General features: G+C 47.2%; 1 protein-coding gene across 2 annotated transcripts in view; it reads right to left on the reverse strand.

Annotated features, from left to right (window-relative positions):
* NUP155 (nucleoporin 155) overlaps positions 1–25,473 on the reverse strand; it is an 898,957-nt gene that overhangs the window by 258,254 nt on the left and 615,230 nt on the right. For both annotated transcript variants that reach the window (XM_078674974.1, XM_078674975.1), the window contains one exon: positions 11,934–12,047. In XM_078674974.1, the coding sequence (XP_078531100.1) occupies positions 11,934–12,047 (114 nt within the window). The remainder of the gene's footprint in view (positions 1–11,933; positions 12,048–25,473) is intronic.

Raw genomic sequence — 25,473 nt, forward strand, 5'->3', positions numbered from 1 at the left:
AAATCTTTCTCTGTCCCAACAATACGCGCTCATCAATGTACACACTGTAAAGCTTACACAGCAACATGAAAATACATTGAAAGTAATTGCAGCTATTAAACAAATGTTGATAATGTTAAGAATGTGCCTTGACCTGCCTTAAAAAACAAGCCATCACACAGCTGTGACTAAAATCTGCAGGTCCACAATAGATCTGGGCATTTTCGTACAATAATATTTAGATATAATGCAACAAATGCCAGGCGAGTGGCTCGTGCATTGCATAGGGCGTCAGAGCAATGTGAATACTATTTTGAGACACTCCAAGATAATCATGGTCTATGTTTTCCATTATCACATATTATATCTTAGACTGTAAGTGAAAAGATAGAACACTAAACATCTCTGCAGATCCAACAGATTTTTCTCCTTGGAGGGACAAGAAGTTTGGTGATTATATTTCTGGTGGATATATAGACTGCCTGCATATCGCTCACTATAAGAATTATCATTCCAGGCTTCAGACTAGTCTGATAAGTGATTTTCTCTAGCAGTAGCCCTCCAGTGCTGCCAGTAGCAGCTCCAGGCACGACTCCATGCCCAGACAAGACAAACAAAACAAGAAACAAAGATGTGCTATGTGCACGCTGCATTACACGCCATTTGGAAATAGACCACTTCGGGGAATCATACCCGACCACTACTTTATCTCATTGGGGGATGAAAATGATTGTTTAGACGTCAACAAATTTAATTAGAAGGAGCCCCGAAGAAGTCCTAAGTGGGTTGAAACGCGTTGGCTATGGCTACAATCAAAATAATTTTATAAGAAGATGAATAATCAAATGGAAATTGTATTCAGGATTTCCGTGTTATTGCAATTAAACATGAACAACTGATTCATATTATGTATTGAGCATTTTGTATTGGTGACTGGATTTGGAGTGCTGAGTAATATCTCAATAATTTTTGAGCAACTAAAACATATTAGCTCCTAACTGGCACACTAGTGTCAGGTACAGAACTCACCCCACTGAGGAGAGTCAAGAGGAACTGAGAAAGCAATGACCGCGACAAATGCAGCATAAAACTTGCTTGCAAACCTAGTGATTTTGTTTATCACGGTGCTAACTCCTCGGGGAATGAGGAGGACTGGAAAAATATGCAGAAAGATTATCTATCCACTAGAAATATTTGGCATGGGAAGGTACATTTCTTTCGTCTAATGGATACATCTTCCTGCAGATTCCTCACCTTAAGAATGAGTCCTAAAGCAATTCAGCCCTGGGAGATGCGAATTAGCAGTGATGGTTAACAAGGAAAGTCTTTCAATTCAGAATGGACAAAGTACCAAATGCTGAATATCTCTGAGACTTGAGACAGTAGGCCTTGGCAAAAGTATGCAAAGAGGACCATGTAGCCACCTGGCAGATGTTTCTGGAAACTGTAGAAGCAGCATCGGCCTTGGCAGTATGGGCAAGAATGACCTCTGGAGGGATTTTTGGGCCAATGCGTACTGCTAGTTAGGGTGCAGTAGCTCTTCCTCCCTTCTTGAATATAGTTGGGGGGAAAAGATGGAAGTGCAATAGACTGGGCCATATGGAGAACAAAGACAACTTTGGCTAAGAAGGATAGTAGGTGCAGAAAACCAATGTCTGTGTAGAAAACTGTAACAGGGCCCGAAGTTCTGCAACCCTACAATCTGAAGTTATTGCCACCAACAAGACAGTCTTGACGGTAAGAAGTCGAACTGGGCAACTGTGCATTGGGAATGCCATCAAGAAAGTCAAATCAAAATTCAAATCCCACTGAGTAACAATAAACGGAATGGGAGGAAATAAACAAAGCAAACCTAGAAAATTCTCCACTGGCTGTGATCTAAACAGGGAAGGGTGATAAGGCAGACCCATGCAGGCAGTAGGGCTGCAAGATAGTCCTTCCGCCAGACCCTGCTGAGCAAGGGACACCGCAAAACACAAACATGGGAAAGGTAAGATTTAAAGGGTTTTATGCCTTCCATCTCACACAGCTAAACAAAGTTAGGTCACTGAACTGTCTAGATAGATTTGATAGCAGGCATCCCTGTTGCCAAGATGACATCTGCAACGTCATCTAGAAAGCAAAAAAGACTCTAACTTGCACCAGTCAATCTCCATGCGGGCAGCCCTAGTATTTGAGGACTGGGATGGAGGACTAGAACATTCTGCTTTCATAGCAGGTCCACTCTGCATGAGAAAAGAAAGGGCTCCAAGTACTAAGCGGCAACAGATTGGTTTACTAGTGGCTCCGCACCCAGTCGGGCGATCAGAATCAGATGTGCATGATCCATGGAAGGATATGCTCTTTTCGTATGGCCACACCCAACGTTTTGGACTAATGCAAATGGTTTTTCAACTACTCTGAGAGTGAACTGAGGCCTGCTAACCAGACCTCAGTGACAATGCCCTGACCTTAAAATGTATACTTTGATGGACCTGTAACAAATTGGCATAAGCTAACTTATTTTTGTGTCTCTAGCATATGATACCCAAGGCCTGTACGTTAGAGGGGGCCACTCTAGTGACTGCAGCACTTGTTGTGCCACCCTAGAACAAAGGTAAAACATGCCTCCAAGTCTGTCACCATAGACTGGAAGGTCAGTTTGAAACTGCTAACTCAACTTTGCCCCTTAAAGCAATGGCAAAGCCCAAATTCCCTTTCCAATGTGAATAAGTCACTCCTACAGCAGGCCAATCGAGCCCTAAAGCAGGGTGCAGCACATTAATAAAGTAGAACATGTTTTCAACAAGTTCTAGCAGTAGAAACTCCCAATGGTTGCTTTTACTGTGGGAGAAACTGGCAGCCCCACTGACAAGTACAGGGTTGCATGCTGACATCTCAGCTGTGCTAACTTCTGAATGGGACTACCATAGTTGACACTGTAAAGTTTCAAACACCTAGCTACAGACTTGATATTCAAGACTAAATTAATGTAACTTGCCGCTGTGGTAACTTCAAATAGGGGTTGGGGGTGGGTGGGGGGGGGGGGAAGCTGTCTCCGATACAGGTTTCTGCCATCCTGGAGAGACATGTAAACGACTTCCAGGAAAGGACAAAATAGAAGCTGTGTGTTACTTCTCCCTGAAAGGAAGCTATACGGGTGATGGCCCAATGGGAGAGTTCCAAAGAGGAAGCCGCCCCTGAAGGGCAAATGGCAAACACTCGGGATGAGGCTGCTCTATTGTTTAGGCAGACAGGATGGTACTAGGGACAGTGAGCGGAAGTCTGTTGTCAAACCGGCTTGTCTGGAATGTGTAGCCCTCTTGGTAGCCACACCTCTGGGTTGGGCTATGGAGCTTTGCACAAGCAGAGAGAGGTTCTGCCATTTTAAGAGTGGGCAGAATGGAGCCTTCTGGGATTGCTAGATTTCACAATTCACAGGAAGTAGTCATCAGTAGGGAGGGAACCTAGTAGCCCGCAGGCTAGTGACTGGAATCTCCTCTGAGGGCATTTTCAGGGCATAAAAAAGGCCACGCCTCCTACCTAGAACTCTGATCTCATTAGACAGAAAACCAGGATGAACAAAGGGCCGCCCTGTTGTACCAAGGACCCGGCGAAGAGAAAATGCACCGACGTAGACTTTACCTGCTGCACCTGGTGGCTTTTAAAGGAAAAGGGACGGTGCCTGCTGTGTCCTGCTCATGGTGAAGCTGACTCCTGAACCCAGCTGATGCAAGAGACTTAAAGGGTCAGTTGGCTGACCTCCTGTTCGCAAAACAGGGTTCACAACAGCGGATGCCTGCTGGGGAGAGTTGGAAGCCCAGATTCCTGGATCTCAGTGCAGCTCAAGGGACCAGGAGCCAACGCTCAAAAGTTACCCCAGAGACTGCTGGTCCTGGGAGAACCCTCTGAGGGTAGATGGGCAGCCCAAAGGAACAAGTTACTTACCTTCGGTAACGCTTTTTCTGGTGCATGGGGGTAATATAAAAGGTGAGGAATCCACAGGCAGATTTGTCCACCTTGTTCCTTACACCTTGAAGTAAAGGGGAAAGCATACTAAGCGGGTCTCTTCCAAAAAGTGTTCTGCTTGATCCAAACAGTGATCCGCCAATTTGATTAATAGAAACATATGAAGTCAAGGAAGTAGTTGAGAATGAGTTGTCACATGAATCTTTTATGCAAGAAAAAAGGGAAGAATTTCCTTTAGTTTTTAGAAAAAATTACTAAGTTGTTTAAAAGGATATGTCCATAAAATACAGTTGACAATTGGAGCTCCACCCAAGTGCAGTAAAGTTGGTGTTGTGACGCTGCTGCTGCAAGAGGAAATGCATTCAGAGTTGGAGAGAATCAAACAAGAGGAAGTCATCCAGGAATTTGAACATAAGGAATGGTTAGCACCTGTGGTGGCAGCCAGGAAAGCAAATGGCCAACTCAAATGATGTACTGATTTGAGTGAATTAAACAAGAATGTGATGTTTGATTGGTAACCTTTACCAAACTTTTCAGACCTGCTTTCACAGGGAGCCAATGTGTTCTCGACCATAGATCTCACATCATCAAATCAAACTTGATAATCTAAGGGTTTGACAGCGTTCATTACACTGTGTGGGACATTTAGTTATGCCTAGATACTTTCCGGCTTGATATCAGTGGTTTTGGTGTTTCAGAGAACAATGGAGAGGGTATTGAGCAGTTTAGATTGAGCCTACATATATCAAGAGGATATACGTATTTTTGGCAGAAATGTTGGTGAGCATGATTTCAGAGAGAGGCTTACTGAAGTGAATCGGACTATCAAAGGTGCAAAATGTATATTAAGGAGCACCTAAATTGAGTATTTAGGTCATGTAATAACAAGAGAAGGCACTGAGCCTAAAGGAGAGCTTGTGAAGTGTTTGCTAAAAACTCTATAAAAATGAGGGATTTACTAGGAAAGGGAATGTAGTTTGTTTGGGATGAAGGGTGCGAAGAGGAGTTTAATGAATTGAAGTAGAGACTATGTTTTACTCCTAAACAAAGGAGTTTTAATACCATTGCCATGTCTATGCTCATGACTGATGGCAGTCTCAAAGGCATAGAAGTACTACAACAAGGAGAGGACGATTAAGTTAATTTCTCGTAGTTTGAAGGTAGCAGAATTTCAGTATTCTGTGATAGAAAGAGAAGCCATAGCTATTTACCGGACTGTAAAGAAGCTGCATACATTCTTGTGAGACAGAGCATTTGTGATGAAAACAGACCACAAACCTCTCAGTGGAATATTCAGCAAGAAAGGCATTGACTCTGTATCACCATTGCAGGATCACCAAGCGGGTTATAGCTCTGCAAGACTTTGACATCCAATATATTTCCGATGCGAGGAATCACATGGCTGATTCTATGTCGATCAAAATCCATGAGTGATCAAAGTCCCTGAGTGTGTCTTGGACATCTCTGCAGAACCCACTGGAACACATTTTACCATTCTGAAGCAGTGTGACAGTTGTGCCCATAGATCAAATATTTCGGTCAGCGGCTGCACTTGAAAATATTTGAGTTTCAGCTTTTTCATATAATCTTTCAGGATGATCACAGTAACCACCAATTCCCAGAAGGCATGAGCAGATCAACCCAGAAGGCAGATGGCATTAACAGTGCAGAAAGCCTGGCTGATGCCAAAAGCAATGCATTTTCTATCTATAGTCAAGTTTCTATGACCCTCTATTAGGAGACGGAACAGAGAAGGCATTTGGGTTCTACTTCAAGGAGGAAGTTTATGCAATCACATTTTCTGTTGATGGGTGAGACACCAAAATATGGATACTTCTGGGAGCAAAACTATGACAGCGGCAATCTGTCTGTGAAAGACTGGGCTCAAAATAGGTTTATCCCATGCAGCCATCACAAGATCCAATAGGGCTTCGTTAGATGGAAGCAATGGGTTGGGCCACTGATGAAGAGGGTTGCAATATCTGTATCAAAATGTAAGACTTCGCCTTAGCAGAGAACAAGGTCAATTCTAAGGCTTCAGTGGTTTTATCAACTACAGTCAAATGAAGATGCTTCCTCTGATGCAACCCAGGGGAGCTGAGGAGGCGGTAAAGGGATGTCCCTTTCGGGTAAGGTATATACACCACTAATTTTTCAAGTCCGAATACAAGCCAGCATCAGATTTATAATAGGAAATGAGGTTATCAGCTTCCAAATCATCATCCTCTGTATGGTCAAAAGTTTTAATCAGGCAGGGCAAGGGTGTAAGCCTAAGCCAAAATTCTCAACTATCCAAGCAAATCTCTGAGACCTAGGGATGTGCTCTGCTAAGGGAATATCATTTAAATTCGCCTTAAAGAATGCCCTTACCCACAAATAATGTCCTCTAACGTCGGCTGCTGCAAAAGCACCATGGAAAACTCAGACCAATTGGGGGCCAGCGCTTTAGCAGACTTCGAGCTTATTATTATTTTCTGTAAGTCAGGACATAGCCTGTGGGGTGCAGCATCAAAAGGCATCTAGGTCAGAGCGGCAAATCCTACAGGAACATACTTAACTTTTGAGGTAGCCCACAGGGTGCAGAAGGCATACTAAACATATTCAGCACTTTAAGTTGGAAGGCCTCGATCTTCATAGGGTTGAAGGTAGACCAGGAAACTCAGGTATAATCTTTGATATTGTCTGCATCTTCTCCGGCGATGAGGAAAAGTATGGCATTGGGAAACAGCGCTGAAACTCCGAATGGTCCTGAGAATGAGACTGTTTCTTCCTGGAAGAAGATGGCTTCTTCTTCCTATGGCACTTTTTGTGGGTGATCTAATGGGAAAATGTTCTCTGGAGGTGACTTGTCTTTGGGTAAAGGAGATTACCTAAGCATCTCCCTATGGGTCTTAGCCGCACAAACTTTGGCCCCCCGCTCCTCAATGGCTTTCAGGTACATGGAGGTATAAGAATCACAGACTGCAGCGTTGTGCTCTGATCCAAGATACCACATACAACTGTCATATGGATCTACAAGCCCCGGAAGAGGGCAAAGTCTATTCCAAGGTGTTGCAAAGTCATCCTTGTGCCCTGGTCACCCCCATGGTTTTTTTTGCAGACTGGTGCTGGTGGTAGCTGAGTTTGAATGTCCCTGGGCTCTACCTAACCAGGCCCAGTGCTTTGCGTTCAAACACACTTAGAAAACAGTGAAAACATCTACGGACACTAGGGTACACTATGGGTTAGGGTGCCCCTATGATTGGCAGGACCTCCCCTATAAGGCTGTAGTACATAATAGGGCAATGAGATCAAAACTACGTTTAAGTCCCTACTATATATTAGAGCATGGCAGTTTAGAAGCTAGCAGCCCTTTCTGCACTTGCATGTGTGCACTTCTGAGGCCAGTTAAAAATCAGCCCTGTGTTGCAGGACTGCTTTTAACATGGAAATTGTGCCCAATCAATCAATCAAACAATCGATCAATCGATCAGGGATTGTAAGTGTGCTACTCACCCGTGAGGGTCTAAAGGCGCTGAGAGGGAGGGGAGGGGGGGTTAGACCAAACTCTACTTTGATGTTTGGGGCATTTAGAAATTAATAAACTACAATATGTTGGCATATTAGGTACCCACAGGGTCTCCCCTAGGTGACCTAGGGGTGAGGGCCAGTGGGGGCGAGGGGGGTCAGGTATTTATAATGAGAACCTGCCCTCCTGTGTGATCCCAGAGAATACTGAATAAGTATCTGGGGGGCAGTGCCTTTCAGCTCTTCTGCTTGAAACTCAGAGAAGAAGGATTGCCATGCTAGAAACTTGATTTGCGCCATCAGGCCCCACATTCTGAATGACTACGCCTGCTGCATTATCTGGAACTACAGCCCTTTGGATGTACCTTGCTTTAACAGTAATAAAGAGCGGACGCCAAGCTGTAAACTTGATTTGCACTATCAGTCCCTGCATTCTGACTGACTGTGCATGCTGCATTATCTGGAACCACAACCCACTGAATGGACCTCATTTCAAGATTAATAAAGAGTGAGCTCCCTGTAAGCTACAGGTAAACACCGCTCACCAGCATCAACTTCACCAAGAGTCCCCTGTCTGGAGTGCATTCAGTGGACTTTTAAAGGTTGTCCAGGTGCATTGTTGGAATTGTGGTTGCAACCTTTCAAGGACCATCTTGGAGGTTACAGATCCTTGGATTGGTTTTTTGGACACTTTGGACCCTCAGGAGGAACTTCAGTGTGAAGTTCCAGAAGTTTGGAAAAGTTTGGTGAACTTTCTGAAAAAGCTCCAGCGGGAGACTGACCCTCACAGAAAGGCAATCCGGCGAGCCCTTACCGAATACGGCCTGTGGGAGGAAGCTGCACCACGTCTGGTGAGAAATCCTCCATAAAAGTTTCCAAGTGTGAAGATAAAATCTTGACCGGTCCTCCCGTTTAGTGTATCTGCCAGGGCTCCATTGCGGTTGGCCTCAAACTTTGACTTGGTCCGGGTCAGAGGCAACCAAATGTCCAGAAGTGGTACTATTGGTTTTTAAGCACTAGAAAGTGTTTAATCTTTAAAAATTCATCTCTCGGATTCCTTCTTTGGAATTTTTTAGTTTTGGTATAATTTTAACGATAAAACCATTTTCTATTTCCATAAAATGGTGTTGGATTGTTATTGTGTGCTGTGTCTTAATTATTTACTGAATTGGTGTTTTTAAATGCTTTACATACCTGTCTCTAAAGTGAAGCCTGCCTGTTCGCAGCCAAGATACCAAGGGTTGAGCATGGGAATAATTTTCTGAGACCTATTCGGAGCCCTAGACTGTGTCAGTGGCCTTATTACCAGTGGAAGATGCATATTTGCCACTACTAAAAACCCACTTTCCATCACACGGCATCAGCTGTTTTATTTACTTCAGTCATATATGAGGAGAATTCCTCAGTTTCAGTCCAGAGGAGCTGAGGACTTGGTAAAGGATGTCCCTTTCTGGTAAGGTATATACATCACTCTCATTTACAAGTCAAGGTACAAGTTATAAAAAACTTGGCCTCCCGCTCCCCAATGGCTTTCGGGTATATGAAGGTATAAGGATTACAGAGTGCAGCGTTGTGCTTAGATCAGAGATAACACATACAATTATCATGTGGATCCAAAAGAGACAGCTTCTTGCAGCAATGGCAACAGGGCTTGACATCTGATAGTTTTGGAAGAGACATTTCACCTAATCGCTCTCTAATGCTGAGGAATTTCATTGGCGAGATGAGATACAGCTCGGGACCGGTGCAATGAGGCATAGAAAAACAGGAGCTGCTAACACCAGGGTGCCATTTCACACCTAACATAAATAAGAACATATGTCAGTGTTGCTATGTCTAGAGACTAAGTCGCCCGTAGAGCCACCCGTGGTTTTGGAGGGCTATCATGGGAGAATACTTTTTCAGACCAGTCTGATGTCTAGATGGATAGTAAGGAATCTGGAGGAAGATGTATCCATTAGAACAATATGGACACATCACATGCATCAGTCTGCCAATCATGTTGGCTTGTATTTTTTCAACACCTGGGAGGTGGTCAGCTGAAAACCGAACATTATTGTAAAAGCGTCACATCTATCATTCTTTGTCACTATGAACAATCAGGGCAAGTGAGTTTCCAGTAGCTTGCTGATGAAAATACTTCAATACTGTTGTTGGTGCAGACTACCACATATTGATCTGCACAGCTGAAATAACAATTCCGAAAACTGATGTCAGTAGAAATAGTGGAAAGCCAGAGGTTGTCGAATGATGTTTACCAATAAAGATCTGTTTTCATTCATCTAGAAATGGGAGACCTGAAAAAGGCAGACTTGTTTTACTAATTCCAGTGCAGTACTCTTAACTTCCACAGCATGTAGCACTCTATATAGCACAAAATCAGATAAGCACGGGGAGTCCTTTTAAGATAGGAGGCCATTAGAACACATCAAGCCAGTCCAGGAATGGGATCAGTAACAACAAGTTGTCTTGAATGAATGCAAATGTTTTTAATGTCGAAGACACCCCACACCCCCATGGCCAGCAAAGCCCCTTTGAATTATACTTTTGGGGCTTTGATTTCTTCATAATCATAATCCAACTCTGCAAGAATTAGCATTTATTGTCGGTACAAAGATATTGTTGTCAGGAGAACGCTCTCAAGCAGAGGGCTGTGGGTGGGGTGGGAGGGTGAGGTGTCATCCTACCTAGAACATTTAGCTGAGATGTGCCACTTAAAATACTAGTTAAATTACCCCATATTGATGGTAGGAAGAGGAGAATAAAAAATGGTCTCTTCAGTGGACCATAATATCCTAAAGACCAGGGAGTGTACTAAGGAAAAGGACAGCAATAGTTACCAAACAGGACCTGCAAATGGATCCTGCACTTCATCTTGAAACAGTCTTCAATCTAGCGAATAATTCACAGCAGCAGACACCAGTGCTCTTGTTCCAAAACGGCTTGTCAAAATCACAAGGTTGCTTACACAACATGAAATAAGCAATGATCGTTTCCAAAGAGTAAACGTAGCAACTATGTTTAACAGTGCATAAAAAATTTAAAAAAGGCGTGTGTGGTCCCTTTATCAGCTGGTACTGGGACCAAAGAAGTATCTGAAGTTTGGAAGCACTCTAAGCAATAGCAATAGGCCCACAGTTTGGGACCTTTAGGGAATCTTGGAGGAGTTCATATTGGATTGCTGGACTGGCACCAGTAGGTCTGACCAGGTGCACTGCAGTAACCAGCCTTAGTGTCAAAATCCTACCCTAGCTGAAATCGTCTATTTTTGGAGAATTAGGAACTGAGGGCTTTAAAAAAATATGGTACCTTATCACCTTCTGTTTCACTTACGAATATTTCAGACCCTAATAAGGAAAAGGTGCTCTGATGATGCCTGCTATCAAAAGCAAACATCTCCAAAACCCTACCTCAACAGGAATTATTAACATGAGCTGATTAGGTTTGTCAGCTAAATATATTTACTCTGGGATATGGGCCTGTAACCTTCCCTAAAATTAAAAGAAACAGGAATTATAATTCAAGTGGGTCATGGAGATTGAGGGCACATGCACTGCTAACACTTGTAAAGGCCAGATTCTGAAAAATGGAAGTGGTTCTCTCTCTGTAGTCGGGTCTGGTGACTCAGTGGACTAATGCGTCCATTGCAGGGGCCTGTGCTTGACTTCATGGTCACAGGATTAAACTCGATGGGTCCACTCAGCCTTTCATCCATCTGAGGTCGATAAAATGAGTAATACTGAGTTGGGTAACAATGAACATCTGTTATTCAGCGCCAAGAGACCTCTGGGTGAACGTGCGCTTTACAAATTCACATTATGTTATGTAGTAGGGGGCCTCCCATTAACATGGAGGAATAATAACAAATCTAGAGGTGTTATCATTACTATAAAATGTTGCCCGCAGATGCAGAGAAAGTGAGAGTATTCCACAATAAAAATAGGAGGATTTTAACAGAGGAACAGAAAGTGGAAACCAATTTTGGATTTGAAAGATCTCAAAACTACTGTGGAGAAACAGTTCAACATTATTTCTCCTAGCTTGAATGTGATGGAGGCTGTGGAGCATAGTTATTCTTTGGCACTAAAAAGACACATGAACTAATAGTCATCAGGGTCCAGTAATGGGAGTGCAGAGAAAGCCACCTACCTCTCGCACACCCGGAGATGGTGTTGAGGTTGGCAGTAGAACAACATACCCCTATCTGTCAAGAAAGTCGGAGCACCCCTCCCATTTAAGAGAGGTAAACTTCAAAGAAAATGTAATCGCAACTCAATAACAGCCTGCTTGCACTCTCAGAATCCATTTATCTCCTCATTCACTGACTGTATCTTAGCATTTGACCCCTGTACAGCACTCTGCTGCCTTTCAGCTAGATTCATGCCAAACAATAATGCATTTATACATACAAAATAATTCTCAAAAACTATCTTGTGGAACTATGCATTTACAAAACAATTCAAGTTTGACTGCATGGTACACTTAGCTTTTACTTTTACCTTTGTGATGTCCATTAATTCAGAATCCAGCTGTGAAATTGCTTCTTGTGCTGATGAATAATGAGGATATTGTCTTGCCAGAGCTTCCTGAATCTGGAGCTGTATCCGAGCGACCTTTGGAAGAGAGGAAAATACTAAGACTTGAGAATTACCTTACAGACACATTTACCTATCCACATTGAAAGTTCTGAAAATATAAGCCACATCTCAGCAATTAAGATTTTACAACAATAGGACACAATCTCAGCAAATAGGTATAAGGATACATGCACCTGCTTCACTGCACAATATACCTTTTTTCTTAGTGTAGAAAGTAATAGAGCGGGATAAGAGTAATTGCGGAAAATTAATAGTGGTAGAGTGCTCAATTTGCGTTTATGTTGCATGAAACTGGCATGAGACTGCTTCAGAGGACTTTAAAAAAAATCATGCTATTAAATTACAATAGAACACTTCTCTGATCAATTCATCCCAAGCAGAAGAGCAACAATATGATTAAAGTTTCTAAGAAGACAGGCATTTTAACCTTTCCTACAATAAAGAAACTCTGATGTGGCCCTCACCAAGAGAAAGAGGTACAGGTTGTGAAGACACCTCTACAGAAAACACAGTTGGAGATTTTAGCTTTTCTAAATGTATTTACCTCCAGTCAGAACACTACTAGTAGCTTTTTAGAACCACCAAGGATTATCAAGTTGCTGGCCAAATGCGATGGAGTACCAATGTGCACAGTCTTGTATGCAAAGCAGGCAATTGTGAACCGAATTTTGAGTTGGGTCTGTGCTGGTAAGAGCAATCATGTAGGTTGCAATGCAGCAGGAATCATTTGTTTTAAAATGTAAGCACCAGAAAAATCCCTTATGACCATTTGAGGGACACCTCTGGGAAGCTGAAAAGTAGATTCCGGTTCCCACACTAAGTATACCTTCCAAGAATCAATATGATAAACTGCCAAAGCATGAACTAGAGTGCAAAAACAGAGGACAGTGTCAATTCCTTCAAGGGCAGCATAGAATGAAGGCAGAATGTTGCTGAAAATGAAAACTACTGAAAATCAGACTATTATGCAGCTTTTGGGAACCTATTGATTTGATGACCAGATATTATGGAGTACCAATATGTACAGCCTGGTTACCAAAGCAGCCAATTGTGAACTGAATTTTGAATTTTATCTGTGCTGGTAAGAACAATGATGTAGGTTGCTTTAAGCAGGAGTTATTTGTTTTAAACTTCAAGAAACCTGATGGCCATTTCATCTATACCTCTGGGAAGCTAAAAAGTGTATTCTGGTTACTACACTAAGAATACGTTTCTAGAATCAATATGAGTAATTGACAAAACTTGAACAAGAATGCAAAAATACAGCAAGCAGTCAGTTCCTATACTGTAGAATGGAGGTCAAAGACTGCAGTTATGACATATTACTTAACTTCAAAATAAAGAGAGGGCCAAAGATTTCACAAAAAATCATGCTATTAAATTACAATAGAACACTTCTCTGATCAATTCATCCCAAGCAGAAGAGCAACAATATGATTAAAGTTTCTAAGAAGACAGGCATTTTAACCTTTCCTACAATAAAGAAACTCTGATGTGGCCCTCACCAAGAGAAAGAGGTACAGACTGTGAAGACACCTCTACAGAAAACACAGTTGGAGATTTTAGCTTTTCTAAATGTATTTACCTCCAGTCAGAACACTACTAGTAGCTTTTTAGAACCACCAAGGATTATCAAGTTGCTGGCCAAATGCGATGGAGTACCAATGTGCACAGTCTTGTATGCAAAGCAGGCAATTGTGAACCGAATTTTGAGTTGGGTCTGTGCTGGTAAGAGCAATCATGTAGGTTGCAATGCAGCAGGAATCATTTGTTTTAAAATGTAAGCACCAGAAAAATCCCTTATGACCATTTGAGGGACACCTCTGGGAAGCTGAAAAGTAGATTCCGGTTCCCACACTAAGTATACCTTCCAAGAATCAATATGATAAACTGCCAAAGCATGAACTAGAGTGCAAAAACAGAGGACGGTGTCAATTCCTTCAAGGGCAGCATAGAATGAAGGCAGAATGTTGCTGAAAATGAAAACTACTGAAAATCAGACTATTATGCAGCTTTTGGGAACCTATTGATTTGATGACCAGATATTATGGAGTACCAATATGTACAGCCTGGTTACCAAAGCAGCCAATTGTGAACTGAATTTTGAATTTTATCTGTGCTGGTAAGAACAATGATGTAGGTTGCTTTAAGCAGGAGTTATTTGTTTTAAACTTCAAGAAACCTGATGGCCATTTCATCTATACCTCTGGGAAGCTAAAAAGTGTATTCTGGTTACTACACTAAGAATACGTTTCTAGAATCAATATGAGTAATTGCCAAAACTTGAACAAGAATGCAAAAATACAGCAAGCAGTCAGTTCCTATACTGTAGAATGGAGGTCAAAGACTGCAGTTATGACATGTTACTTAACTTCAAAATAAAGAGAGGGCCAAAGATTTCACAGAAAAACCAACTGAGGTGATAAAACGGTGAAGGCTGGGTTTGCGTTTAACACAAATCTTGGAAATGTCTTTTTTTTTTTAAAAGGTTAGCCAGTCATCCCCTGCCAGCACTTTAAGATCTTTAACCGTGGACAAATTCAGTACAATTGGGAGTGATCTGTGTACTTGCACCCGTGACACTCCAAAGCTGACCAGTTGAAAATGCTAATCAAAGAAGGAGGAGAACCTAGAAAGTATAGAATCTCCAATATTAATTCCTGTCTGCACGATTTTAAACTGGACACTTGTCAATCATATCAAAGTCAACTGAACAAAGGGCTGTTGTACACTCAGAGTACAGCTCATTGGGGACATCACCCAGCAGTGGTGCTGATACTATAAGAAGAAAACTATTCTGCCCTATTGAAGGTATCCTTTAATTTGAATAACAGCATGTAGACATTATTTAGTTGCACAAGCGAGTCGAGTCTATTGGATTTCAGCTGATCTACTACTATATGTAAGCGCTCAGTAATTCTTTCACAGTTTCACACTGCACTGCCAGGTGTGCCATAGGCATACTGGTATATGTTTTTTTTTTAATTCAATTTCAATAAAATATTGCCAACTAAACTTTGCTTATGTTTTTTTCCATCTGTACATTATCTATTACAAAAAAGTTCTCAAAGTTGTGCTTTAATTTAGGTTTGGTAAATCAAGTTCTTTGCTTCATATGTGTGTTTGCTTCAACAGAGTACACGCAAATAATTACATTTCAAGAGAACAGGGCAACTAGTAAACATTTTGTTTCATTTAAATTATAACATTCTATAAAACAACTAGCATTCATAAATGTTGACTCTAAAGAAGCTTAAAAAAAATAATCAAACTGAAAAAACGAAGAAGTTACTTACCTTCGGTAACGCTCTTTCTTGTTAAAGATTGGACCTGGAACCTGTTCCTGTAATTGCTCCCATGCGCCGTTAGGTCACCCTCATCAGACCCTGCATGGTCTATATAAGTGACAGAATGGAGCGGTTTATATGCACCATCCTTGAGCACTGGCATCAATTTCAAACCACACCGTTCAAGACCTCAGACATGAAATTTCAGTGGCAGAAGAACACTGACAAATTGCAAAATCTAACTTGGGGTATTATTAACACGTAGGAAGCCACTACACAGAATAGAAAGTAGGGAGGGATGATGAAAAATCTGGGGTAGGATAGAGTATCCACCACTGAAGATAAGTAACTTAATCTTCTAAAGGATACTATAACCACAAATGTATTATCATTTGAATAGATATCAAAGAAGTACCTCAAAAAAATGTGGAGGGCCTGTGGAATGTACTTCAGACCAGAAAATCCTACAGTATGTAACAGGCAAAATTGCCCTTCCTGCATACCTGATAATCAAGGTGATGCCTGGTGAAGGTGTGGATGGATGCCTATGTAACAACCATGAAGATTTTCAGCACCGGAACCCTCTTCTAGCTTAGGCCATTATGGCTGACTTCGCTCTGGTCGATTGTGTTCTCAAGAGGCTTCTTTTTGGCCAAGCATAGTAAATGGTTATGCAAAGAATGAACCCCAGCGCCGGAAACAACGACATCACTCCCTCACAAAACCGCTGCGACTCCCTCGCCTCGTTCTTCCACAGCAAGATCGCCGACATACACAACAGCTTCGGCGCACAGACCACGCACCCAACCACCGAACCAACGCCTCCCACCACCACCCTCGGCGCCTGGACCCCGGTCAGCACCGAAGACATCATCCACACGATGAACACCATCCACTCCGGATCACCTACCGACCCATGCCCCCACCACGTCTTCAACAAGGTCGACTCCATCATCGCACCCCAACTCCGAGACATCATCAACTGCTCCTTCAACACCGCCACCTTCCCGGAGAGCTGGAAGCATGCCGAACTCAGCGCCCTCCTGAAAAAACCATCTGCAGACCCCACCGACCTCAAGAACTACCGCCCCATCTCACTCCTTCCTTTTCCTGCCAAAGTCATCGAGAAGACCGTCAACAGACAGCTTGCCGCCTTCCTCGAGACGAACGGATCCCTCGACCACTCGCAGTCCGGCTTCCGAGCCAACCACAGCACCGAGACCGCCCTCATCGCAGCAACTGACGACATCCGAGCCCTGCTCGACAACGGGGAAACAGCGGCCCTCATCCTCCTGGACCTCTAGGCAGCGTTCGATACTGTCTGCCACCGCACCCTAGTGCAGCGCCTCAGCAACATCGGAATCCAAGAGAAGGCTCTAGAGTGGATCACCTCGTTCCTCGCCGGAAGAACCCAGAGAGTCCGCCTCCCTCCGTTCAGATGCGAGGCCACCGAAGTCATCTGCGGCGTACCACAAGGATCATCACTCAGCCCCACCCTCTTCAACGTCTACATGAGCCCCCTCGCAGCCATCGCACGCCAACACAACCTCAACATCATCTCCTACGCCGATGACACCCAGCTAATCCTCTCCCTCACCAACGACCCAGCCACCGCCAGAACCAACCTACATGAAGGGATGAAAGATGTAGCCGAGTGGATGATGAACAGCTGCCTGAAACTGAACTCAGACAAGACGGAGGTCCTCATCCTTGGATCAACACCCTCAGCCTGGGACGACTCCTAGTGGCCCCGTGCCCTGGGCAGCGCACCCAAACCAACGGACCACGCACGCAACCTGGGCTTCATCCTGGACTCCTCCCTCTCGATGACCAGACAAGTCAACGCCGTCTCATCATCATGTTTCAACATCCTACGCATGCTCCGAAAGATCTTCCGATGGATCCCCACCGAAACCAGGAAGTCGGTCACCCAGGCACTCGTCACCAGCCGACTGGACTATGGAAACACCCTCTACACCGGAACCACAGCCAAACTACAGAAGAGACTCCAACGCATCAAGAACGCCTTCGCACGACTCATCCTGGACATCCCCCGACACAGTCACATCTCCGGACACCTGAGAGACCTGCACTGGCTCCCCGTCAGCAAGAGAATCACGTTCCGACTCCTCACCCACGCACACAAGGCCCTCCACGACCTGGGCCCCATGTACCTTAACAACCGCCTGACCTTCTACACTCCCACCCGCCAGCTACGATCGACCAGCCACGCCCTCACCGCCGTTCCACGCATCCGAAGAGCCACCATGGGAGGAAGATCCTTCTCCTACCTGGCAGCCAAGACCTGGAACTCCCTCCCCATCCACCTCCGTCTGACCCAAGACCACCTCTCCTTCAGGAAGCAACTCAAGACCTGGCTGTTGGAGCAGTAGCGGACCCCCCTCCCCCAAGCGCCTTGAGACCCTCCGGGTGAGTAGCGCGCTACACAAATATCTTGATTGATTGATTGATTGACCTCAAACGTTGGGCCTCCCCACATAAACAGATGATAAATGTGATCCAATGTCAACTTTATGCAAACCCCTGTCCTGCACTAACGCTAAATAACAAGTTGATAATGTCATATGTAAAACTGCCAATAAAAAAAGATCAAACATCCACCCCGGGTTTCCAAATGGGCGGAGGACTTGGATTGGTGTATGTTCAGGGAGAAGTCTGTATATGTAGCCAGGGGTTGTCCAGAGAAATGGGGAAAGGTCTGGGGGGTTGGAATGGGCACCGTGGTGGGATTTGTACGCTCCCGGCGCGAGGAGTATAAGCAGAGGCGCAGGAATCCCCATGATCCTATGAATGATAAATTGTTTTAGTGATTCTGTAAGAGCGATATTTTAACCTGTCTAGTTAGGAAACTGTTAACACACCTGATGTTTTTCCTTTTATGTTATTTTGTTAATAAAAAGATTTATACATGTTTTAAAAAAAGATCAAACAAAAAAAACTGATGGACTGCCACACTTCAGAAGACATTATACACAAGTACTGAGCACAAACCTTTCTGGAAAGAAGGTGGTAGACGCTGGTTACACTTTGCTGACACGCATGTGGAAGATAACACTATGGGGAAGACAGATTTAAGAGCCAGTAACCTCATAGAACAGTTGTGCATGGACTCAAAAGGCGAGTAAATCAAGAAGGTATGAACCAAATTAAGTTCCTATTACAGCACAACAAAGGTAGCAGGGGAATCTACATGTAAGCCATTTAAAAATCCTTATCCTAACTGGTGAAGAAAACAAACAGGACTGATCTGGCAAATGCAGTAAATCTGAGAAGTCTGACAAGTAGGAGTTTGATGAAATTCTTAGACTGGTCTTAAAAAAGGGATTTAAAATTAACTAGAGGTCCCCTCTACATCTATTTTATTCGTGGGGTCTCTGTTAATGGGATAAAAATAATCAATGGATCCTCTGAGCATATCATGATTCCTCTATCCCTTCACTTGGCCGACATGTTTCACAACTAATTTGTCCTTAGATGGATCAACAGCATTTCTTTCGGCCCTATTGATGACCTAATCTATTTTGGTAGAGAAAACTATATCAGTATTAAGGTAACTACCACTCGCACTAGGTTATGTGTGGTAAGTTTGATGTACCTGAACTTCCACCCGACTTCCACCGCGGCAGAGTTGGTCTGTCTCGGGGAGCATCAGGTAGGTTTCCTGTAAGTGGGCTACATGAGCAGATGTGCGCTTCAAATAGGAGTAGATCGAATATCGATGTGAGGATGTGTGCATGCCCGCTTACATTCTACGTGATAAAGTTTGTGTGAGTCATGACTGTGCTGGCGATTTGTGCCACGTTATGTAGCTCTATATGATAATAGGGGTCTGTTATGTACTGTATGCGGCATATAGGGGCGGAGGGGCAGTCAACACAGGGCGATCCTGCTCAGCTGAAAAATAATAAGAAAAGAAAAACAAATACAGTTGATCAACCCAAACTGAAAGGCCAAACATTGGCAACTGATCTGTACTTTCAATTAGAGAGAAGGGAACGTCTGTAGCAGAACTGGGTCCCACATTCCCCTACACCCCTGGTGTAGTGTATATGATGTGCCAGCCGTGAAAGGTGCCTATCCAGTCATCAGACCAGAACTGTTGAGGAGGAGTGTCCCTAGCTCCGTCTCTTACTGGTTGCATCTTCCATTGGCTCTATGTTGATATGGGCTTCATCATCGGCTGGCCATTGCAACAGAGACCAGTATGAGCACCCCACAGTTCGGGGACGAGGTGTTAATGATTGCCTAGCGAGGTCTCTTTTAGGCGACATGTTTCTCGCAGTAAGCTGCCCCGATCTCTGTAATTGAGGAGGCGGAACAGAAAGGGTCGTGGGTTGGCTCCTGGCGGCAGTCTCCGTGATGGTGCACGATGTGCCCGCTCAACTACAAATTGGGGAGACAGCGCTGTGGGAGATACCACTTCACGTATCGAAGCTTCAACATAGGCCACGTCATCCTGGCCTTTGGTGTCCTCCAGGAGTCCAACTACCTGCATATTATTGCGTCGTGGTCGTCCTTCAGCATCCTCAACCCGATCTTCCAAAGTGGTCACACGTTCCATCAGCACATGTATCAAGGTTACGTATTCTTGGGCGACGAGTTGCAGTTCCGCCAGCATGAGTTCAATATTGTATTGCTTGTCAGCAAGTTTGCGTTGATCTGCAGGCAGCAAGTTGAAGTCTGTGGTCACCTTATCCATCTTGTTTTCTAGGAAGGACTGCGTACATTCCAGCGTTGTGCCAATTTTCTCCACAGCCAGAAGGACATTGTCCAGCTTGTCGCTAAGTGCCACCTCGAGACCCTACGGCTCCGCCTGCTCCATAACGAACAAGTTACTTACCTTCGGTAACGATATATCTGTAAGAAACAGTAGTTCGTATTAGATTCCTTACCTTAGAATATCCCCAGGCGTCAGTCTGGATCCGGAAACTTTTGCGTAGCAGTACCCCTGCGCGTCGGTAGGCGTCATCTGCAGGCGTCCCCTGCGGCTCCGCGTCGTGATGACGTCGCTGGAGTATATAGACGCCGCCTCCGCGCGCTGACGTCAGTTCTTTGCACACAGCTTTTCCGCGCCAGAACACGCAGAGCCATGTGAGAACTAACACTGGTGCCATTTGAAACTAGGGCCCTGAAAGGGATGTCCTTAACCCTAGGTATCAGTTCGCAGAACGGGGAGGATGGGTGGGGCGGTAAGGAATCTAATACTAACTACTGTTTCTTACAGATATATCGTTACCGAAGGTAAGTAACTTGTTCATCTGAAAGAAACAGGTTAGTATTAGATTCCTTACCTTAGAATAGATACCCCAGCAATACCAACCCCGGTGGTGGGTCTGCGAACCAATACAACCTACACCAGAAAGTCCTGGAGGACCGAACGGCCAAAGAAGCCATCCCTCCGGACTTGACTGTCCAGGCAGTAGTGCCTCGCAAAGGTGTGCAGCGAGGCCCACGTAGCCGCCTGGCAAATGTCCTGCAAAGGGACTCCCCGGCCCAGGGCAGTAGTAGCCGCCGTAGCCCGAGTGGAATGGGCCCTCAGCCCAACAGGAGGCTCCTTCCGAGCCAAAGAGTAGCATGCTTTGATGCACAGGACGACCCACCGAGAGATGGTTCGTTTCTGTACCGCCCTTCCCTTCCCTTCTTCTCACCCACGTTGCCAACAAACAGTTGGTCATCCACCCGGAACTGGCGTGTGCGATCCATGTAAAATGAAAGCGCACGTTTTGGGTCCAGACGATGGAGCCGCTCTTTATCCTTTGAAGGATGCGGAGGCGGGAAGAAGGAGGGCAAGGTGATGGACTGCCCAATGTGAAAAGCAGAGACTACCTTGGGCAGGAAAGAAGGTCTAGTCCTAAGAACCACCTTGTCAGGATGAACAGACAAGAAAGGAGGTTTAACAGAAAGGGCCTGGAGCTCACTCACTCTCCTGGCAGAGGTGATGGCAACCAGGAAGGCCGTCTTTAAAGTGAGAAGACGGAGAGGACAGGAATGAAGAGGCTCAAAGGGAGCACACATCAGGAAAGTCAGAACCAGGTTCAAGTCCCACTGAGGCATCACGAACGGAGCAGGTGGATACATGTGCGTGATGCCTTTTAAGAATCGTAATACAATAGGGGATTTGAATAAAGATGGCTGATCAGGTAGCCTTAAGAAGGCGGAAAGGGCAGAAAGATATCCCTTGATAGTGCCCAGAGCAGAGCCCTGCTGGGCAAGGGAAAGAAGGAAGAGGAGAACCTCAGACAGAGGGGCAGAAAGGGGATCCACAGCCTTTGCTGTGCACCATGCCACAAATCTGTTCCACCGGCAGGCGTATACCGACTTTGTGGAGGGACGCCTGGCTGCCAGAATAACATCACAGACTTCAGGAGGCAAGTCAAATGGCCTCAACTGTCGCCGCTCAATCTCCAAGCATGGAGGTGGAGACTGGACAGGTTCGGGTGGAGGACCGTCCCCTGCTGCTGCGACAGAAGGTCCTCCTGAAGGGGCAGGCGGATCGAGGGACCGACTGTCATGCTGAGTAGCTCGGGATACCAGTACCTTCGAGCCCAGTCCGGAGCCACAAGGATAACTTGGGCCCGGTCGCGCCTGATCTTCTTCAGCACTCTGGGCAGAAGTGGTATAGGCGGAAAGGCGTACAACAGACCGTAACTCCACTCGCGCCGAAAGGCGTCGCCGAGCGAGTGCCGTCTTGGAAACTCCAACGCGCAGAACTGATGACATTGCGCGTTCTCTTCTGTGGCGAATAGATCTAACCAAGGCTCTCCCCAGTGCTGAAAGAGGCCTCTCGCCACGTCCGAGTTCAGACGCCATTCGTGATCCACCGAGCACCGACGGCTGAGTTCGTCCGCCCTGGCGTTCAGAGAACCTGCCAGGTGTTGAACCGTCAGAGTCACGCCCTGACGTTCCAGCCATTGCCAGAGGCGCAGAGCCTCCTGGCAAAGGGTCCACGACCCCACACCGCCCTGTTTGTTGCAGTACCACATGGCGGTGGTGTTGTCCGTGAACACCTGCACTACACTCCCGTTGACAAAGGGGAGGAATGCCTTCAGTGCCAGGCGAATCGCCCGCAGCTCCAACATGTTGATATGGAGCCGGGACTCCGCCGGAGACCAGCTGCCTCTGATCTCCGCCTCTCCCAAGTGGCCACCCCAGCCCTGGAGGGACGCGTCCGTCACAACTACGTGCTCCGGTTGGGGAAGGGAGAGGGATCTGCCTCTGACCCAATCGCGGTCCGTAAGCCACCACTGCAACTGCCTCGCAGTGCCCTCCGAGATCAGGACGTGGTCGGATAGGTTGCCCTGATGCTGGGCCCACTGAAACTTCAGGTCCCACTGCAGAGCCCGCATCCGCCATCTGGCGTGATGCACCAGTAGGATGCAGGAGGCCATCAGCCCCAGAAGCCGCAGCGTCAACCTGACCGAAACCCGGGATAACGGCTGAAAGATGGGAATCAGAGCCTGAATATCCCGGACCCGCCGTTCCGGAGGATAAACCCGAAACTGCGCCGAGTCGAGAACTGCTCCGATGAAAAGGAGTTTTTGAGAGGGACACAGGTGTGATTTCGGCACATTGATGGAAAACCCCAGCTCGTGCAGGAGGTCTGCCGTCATCTGAAGGTGGTGGACGACTGTCTGGGGCGAGCCCGCCTTCAACAGCCAGTCGTCGAGGTAGGGGAAGACTGAAACCCCCAACCGGCGCAGATGAGCTGCGACCACCGCCATCACTTTCGTGAACACCCGTGGGGCGCTGGTAAGGCCGAAAGGGAGCACGATAAACTGAAAGTGCTCGTGGCCTACCGTGAACCGCAGGTAACGCCGGTGGGCCGGCAGGACGGGGATGTGAAAATACGCATCCTGCAAGTCCAACGCTACCATCCAGTCTTGTGGGTCTAGAGCAGCCAAGACCTGAGCCAAAGTCAACATCTTGAACTTCTCCTTCCGGAGGAAGCCGTTGACGTTCCGTAGGTCCAAGATAGGACGCAGGCCTCCTTTGTCCTTCTTGGGTACCAGAAAGTAGTGGGAGTAGCAACCACGCCCTACTTCTGGCCCAGGAACGCGCTCGATGGCCCCCTTGGCCAAGAGGGCCGTAACTTCCTCCTGCAGAAGTGTCAAGTGGTCCCCCGACACACGGTGGTTCTGCGGTGGCATGGCTGGAGGAGTGGTCTCGAAGGGGAGGGAGTAGCCCCTTCGGACGAGCTGCAGCACCCACCTGTCCGATGTAATCGCGCGCCAGCGGGAGTGGTGATGGCGAACCCTGCCACCCACTGGCGCCACGTGAGCTCGAAAGCTCGGACTAGGAAGACTTGGAGGCTGCAGCGGGAGGAGGTGTGGACTGACCTCGCCGCTGCCCTCTACCGCCACCACGGCGGAATCCACGGCCGCCACCGCGCTGGGGAGCGTTCTGCGGCGCGTGGCTGGCAGCACGCGTGGGACCGCCCTCCCTTGGCCACGAAAGGGGCGAAACGAACCCGTCTGCTGGCGCTGGGTCGAAAGACCCAAGGACTTGGCCGTGACCCTGGAGTTCTTGAAGCGCTCAAGCGCGTTGTCCGCCTTGTCACCGAACAGGCGACTGCCATCAAATGGCATGTCCATGAGGGCATTCTGGACGTCCGGCGAGAAGTTGGCAGATCTCAGCCAAGCATGGCGACGAATCGCCACCGTCGTGGACATAGCCCGTCCCAGCGAGTCGGTCGTGTCAAGACCACACCTGATCGAGTACCTCGCCGCGTCCCGGCCTTCAACCAAGGCCTGGTTGAGCTTGTCCCGCACATCCTGCGGGCATTTCGGCAAACACTCCGCGACCACATCCCACAGGGAGTGGGTGTAGCGGCCCAAGAGGCACGAGGTTTTACAAGACCGCAGCCCAGCGCTCAAAGACGAAAAGACCTTTTTGCCAAATTGGTCATATCGCTTCGATTCCCGATCGGGCGGGGCCGACGGGAATGCGGACTGTGAAGTGGAGGCCTGGATCACCAGACTCTCCGGGGAGGGGTGGGTGGAGAGGAAGGCAGGGTCGTCCGAGCACGGACGGTGACGCCTGGCCACGTTTCGGTCAACCGGTGCACCGGAAGCGGGCCTGGACCAGGTGCCCAAAAGGACATCCGTCAGGGCCTCATTAAAAGGCAGCAGAGGCTCCTGAGGGCATGACTGCGGTTTAAACACTTCGGTCAGAATGTTAGGTTTGACCTTAGCGACAGGGAGCTCCAGGTTCAAGGCCTTGGCAGCCCTCATGAGGACCACCGAATAGGCAGCCCCCGCCTCAGACGCCACAGGGGAAGGCGAGACAAACCCAGGGTTGGGCGACTCGTCCAGACCACTGGCATCACCCAAGTCACCTACCCAGTCCACATCATACTGGCAGGCACGGGATAAAGGGTCATCAGACCCCTCCCAACCCTCATCATATTCGTCCCCATCGCCGTAGTCAGGGTCGACGATATAGACCTCGGGGTCAATGGGCCCCATCGGCGCCGGATCCGGCGTCGGCCGACGTCGGTCCGACTCCGGGTCAGGAGTCAGAGAGGGAGTGGGGGTGGCGCCACGCGGCGCCGGGGACCCGACGCCGGCCGGAACCGACGGCGGAGTCACGGCGCCGCGCGGAGGCGGCACCACGGGTTGGCTCAACGGAATCGACGCCGGAGAGGCCGGTAGACCAGCCGGCGACGAACCTGAGGGGCCCAGCGGCGCCGGGGCCGGAGCCACCGGCGGCGTCGGGGAAGCACCCGAACCGCTCGGGCCCCCAGACGGGACCGACGGGCCCGCAGGCCCCGCCGGAGACCTCGCCGGAGACCTCGCCCTCATCGCCATGAGGAACTCCTCGAAACTCCTCGATCTCCTCGCGCGACGCGCCTTCCCCAGGGACCGACGGGTATGGGGTAGACGGCGCCGGCGACCCACGCGGGGCCGCGGGGGTGGGGCCACCCGAACCCCCGGCCGCATCACGCGGACGTCGGGGGGAGTCGGGGGTGCGATGACGACGCCCCGACTTCTTGCGATGCTTACCTGACGAACCGGAGGAATGGTGGCGACTCCCGGAGCGCTCATGGCGGCTCCGCGATCGTTCCCTCGACCGCTCCCTCGACCTCCGACCGGACCGGGACCGCTCTCGACGCGGGGCCGACACTCGGAGCTCGA

This window comes from Lissotriton helveticus, chromosome 2_1 (genome assembly GCF_964261635.1).
Source record: "Lissotriton helveticus chromosome 2_1, aLisHel1.1, whole genome shotgun sequence".
Lineage (NCBI taxonomy): Eukaryota > Metazoa > Chordata > Amphibia > Caudata > Salamandridae > Lissotriton > Lissotriton helveticus.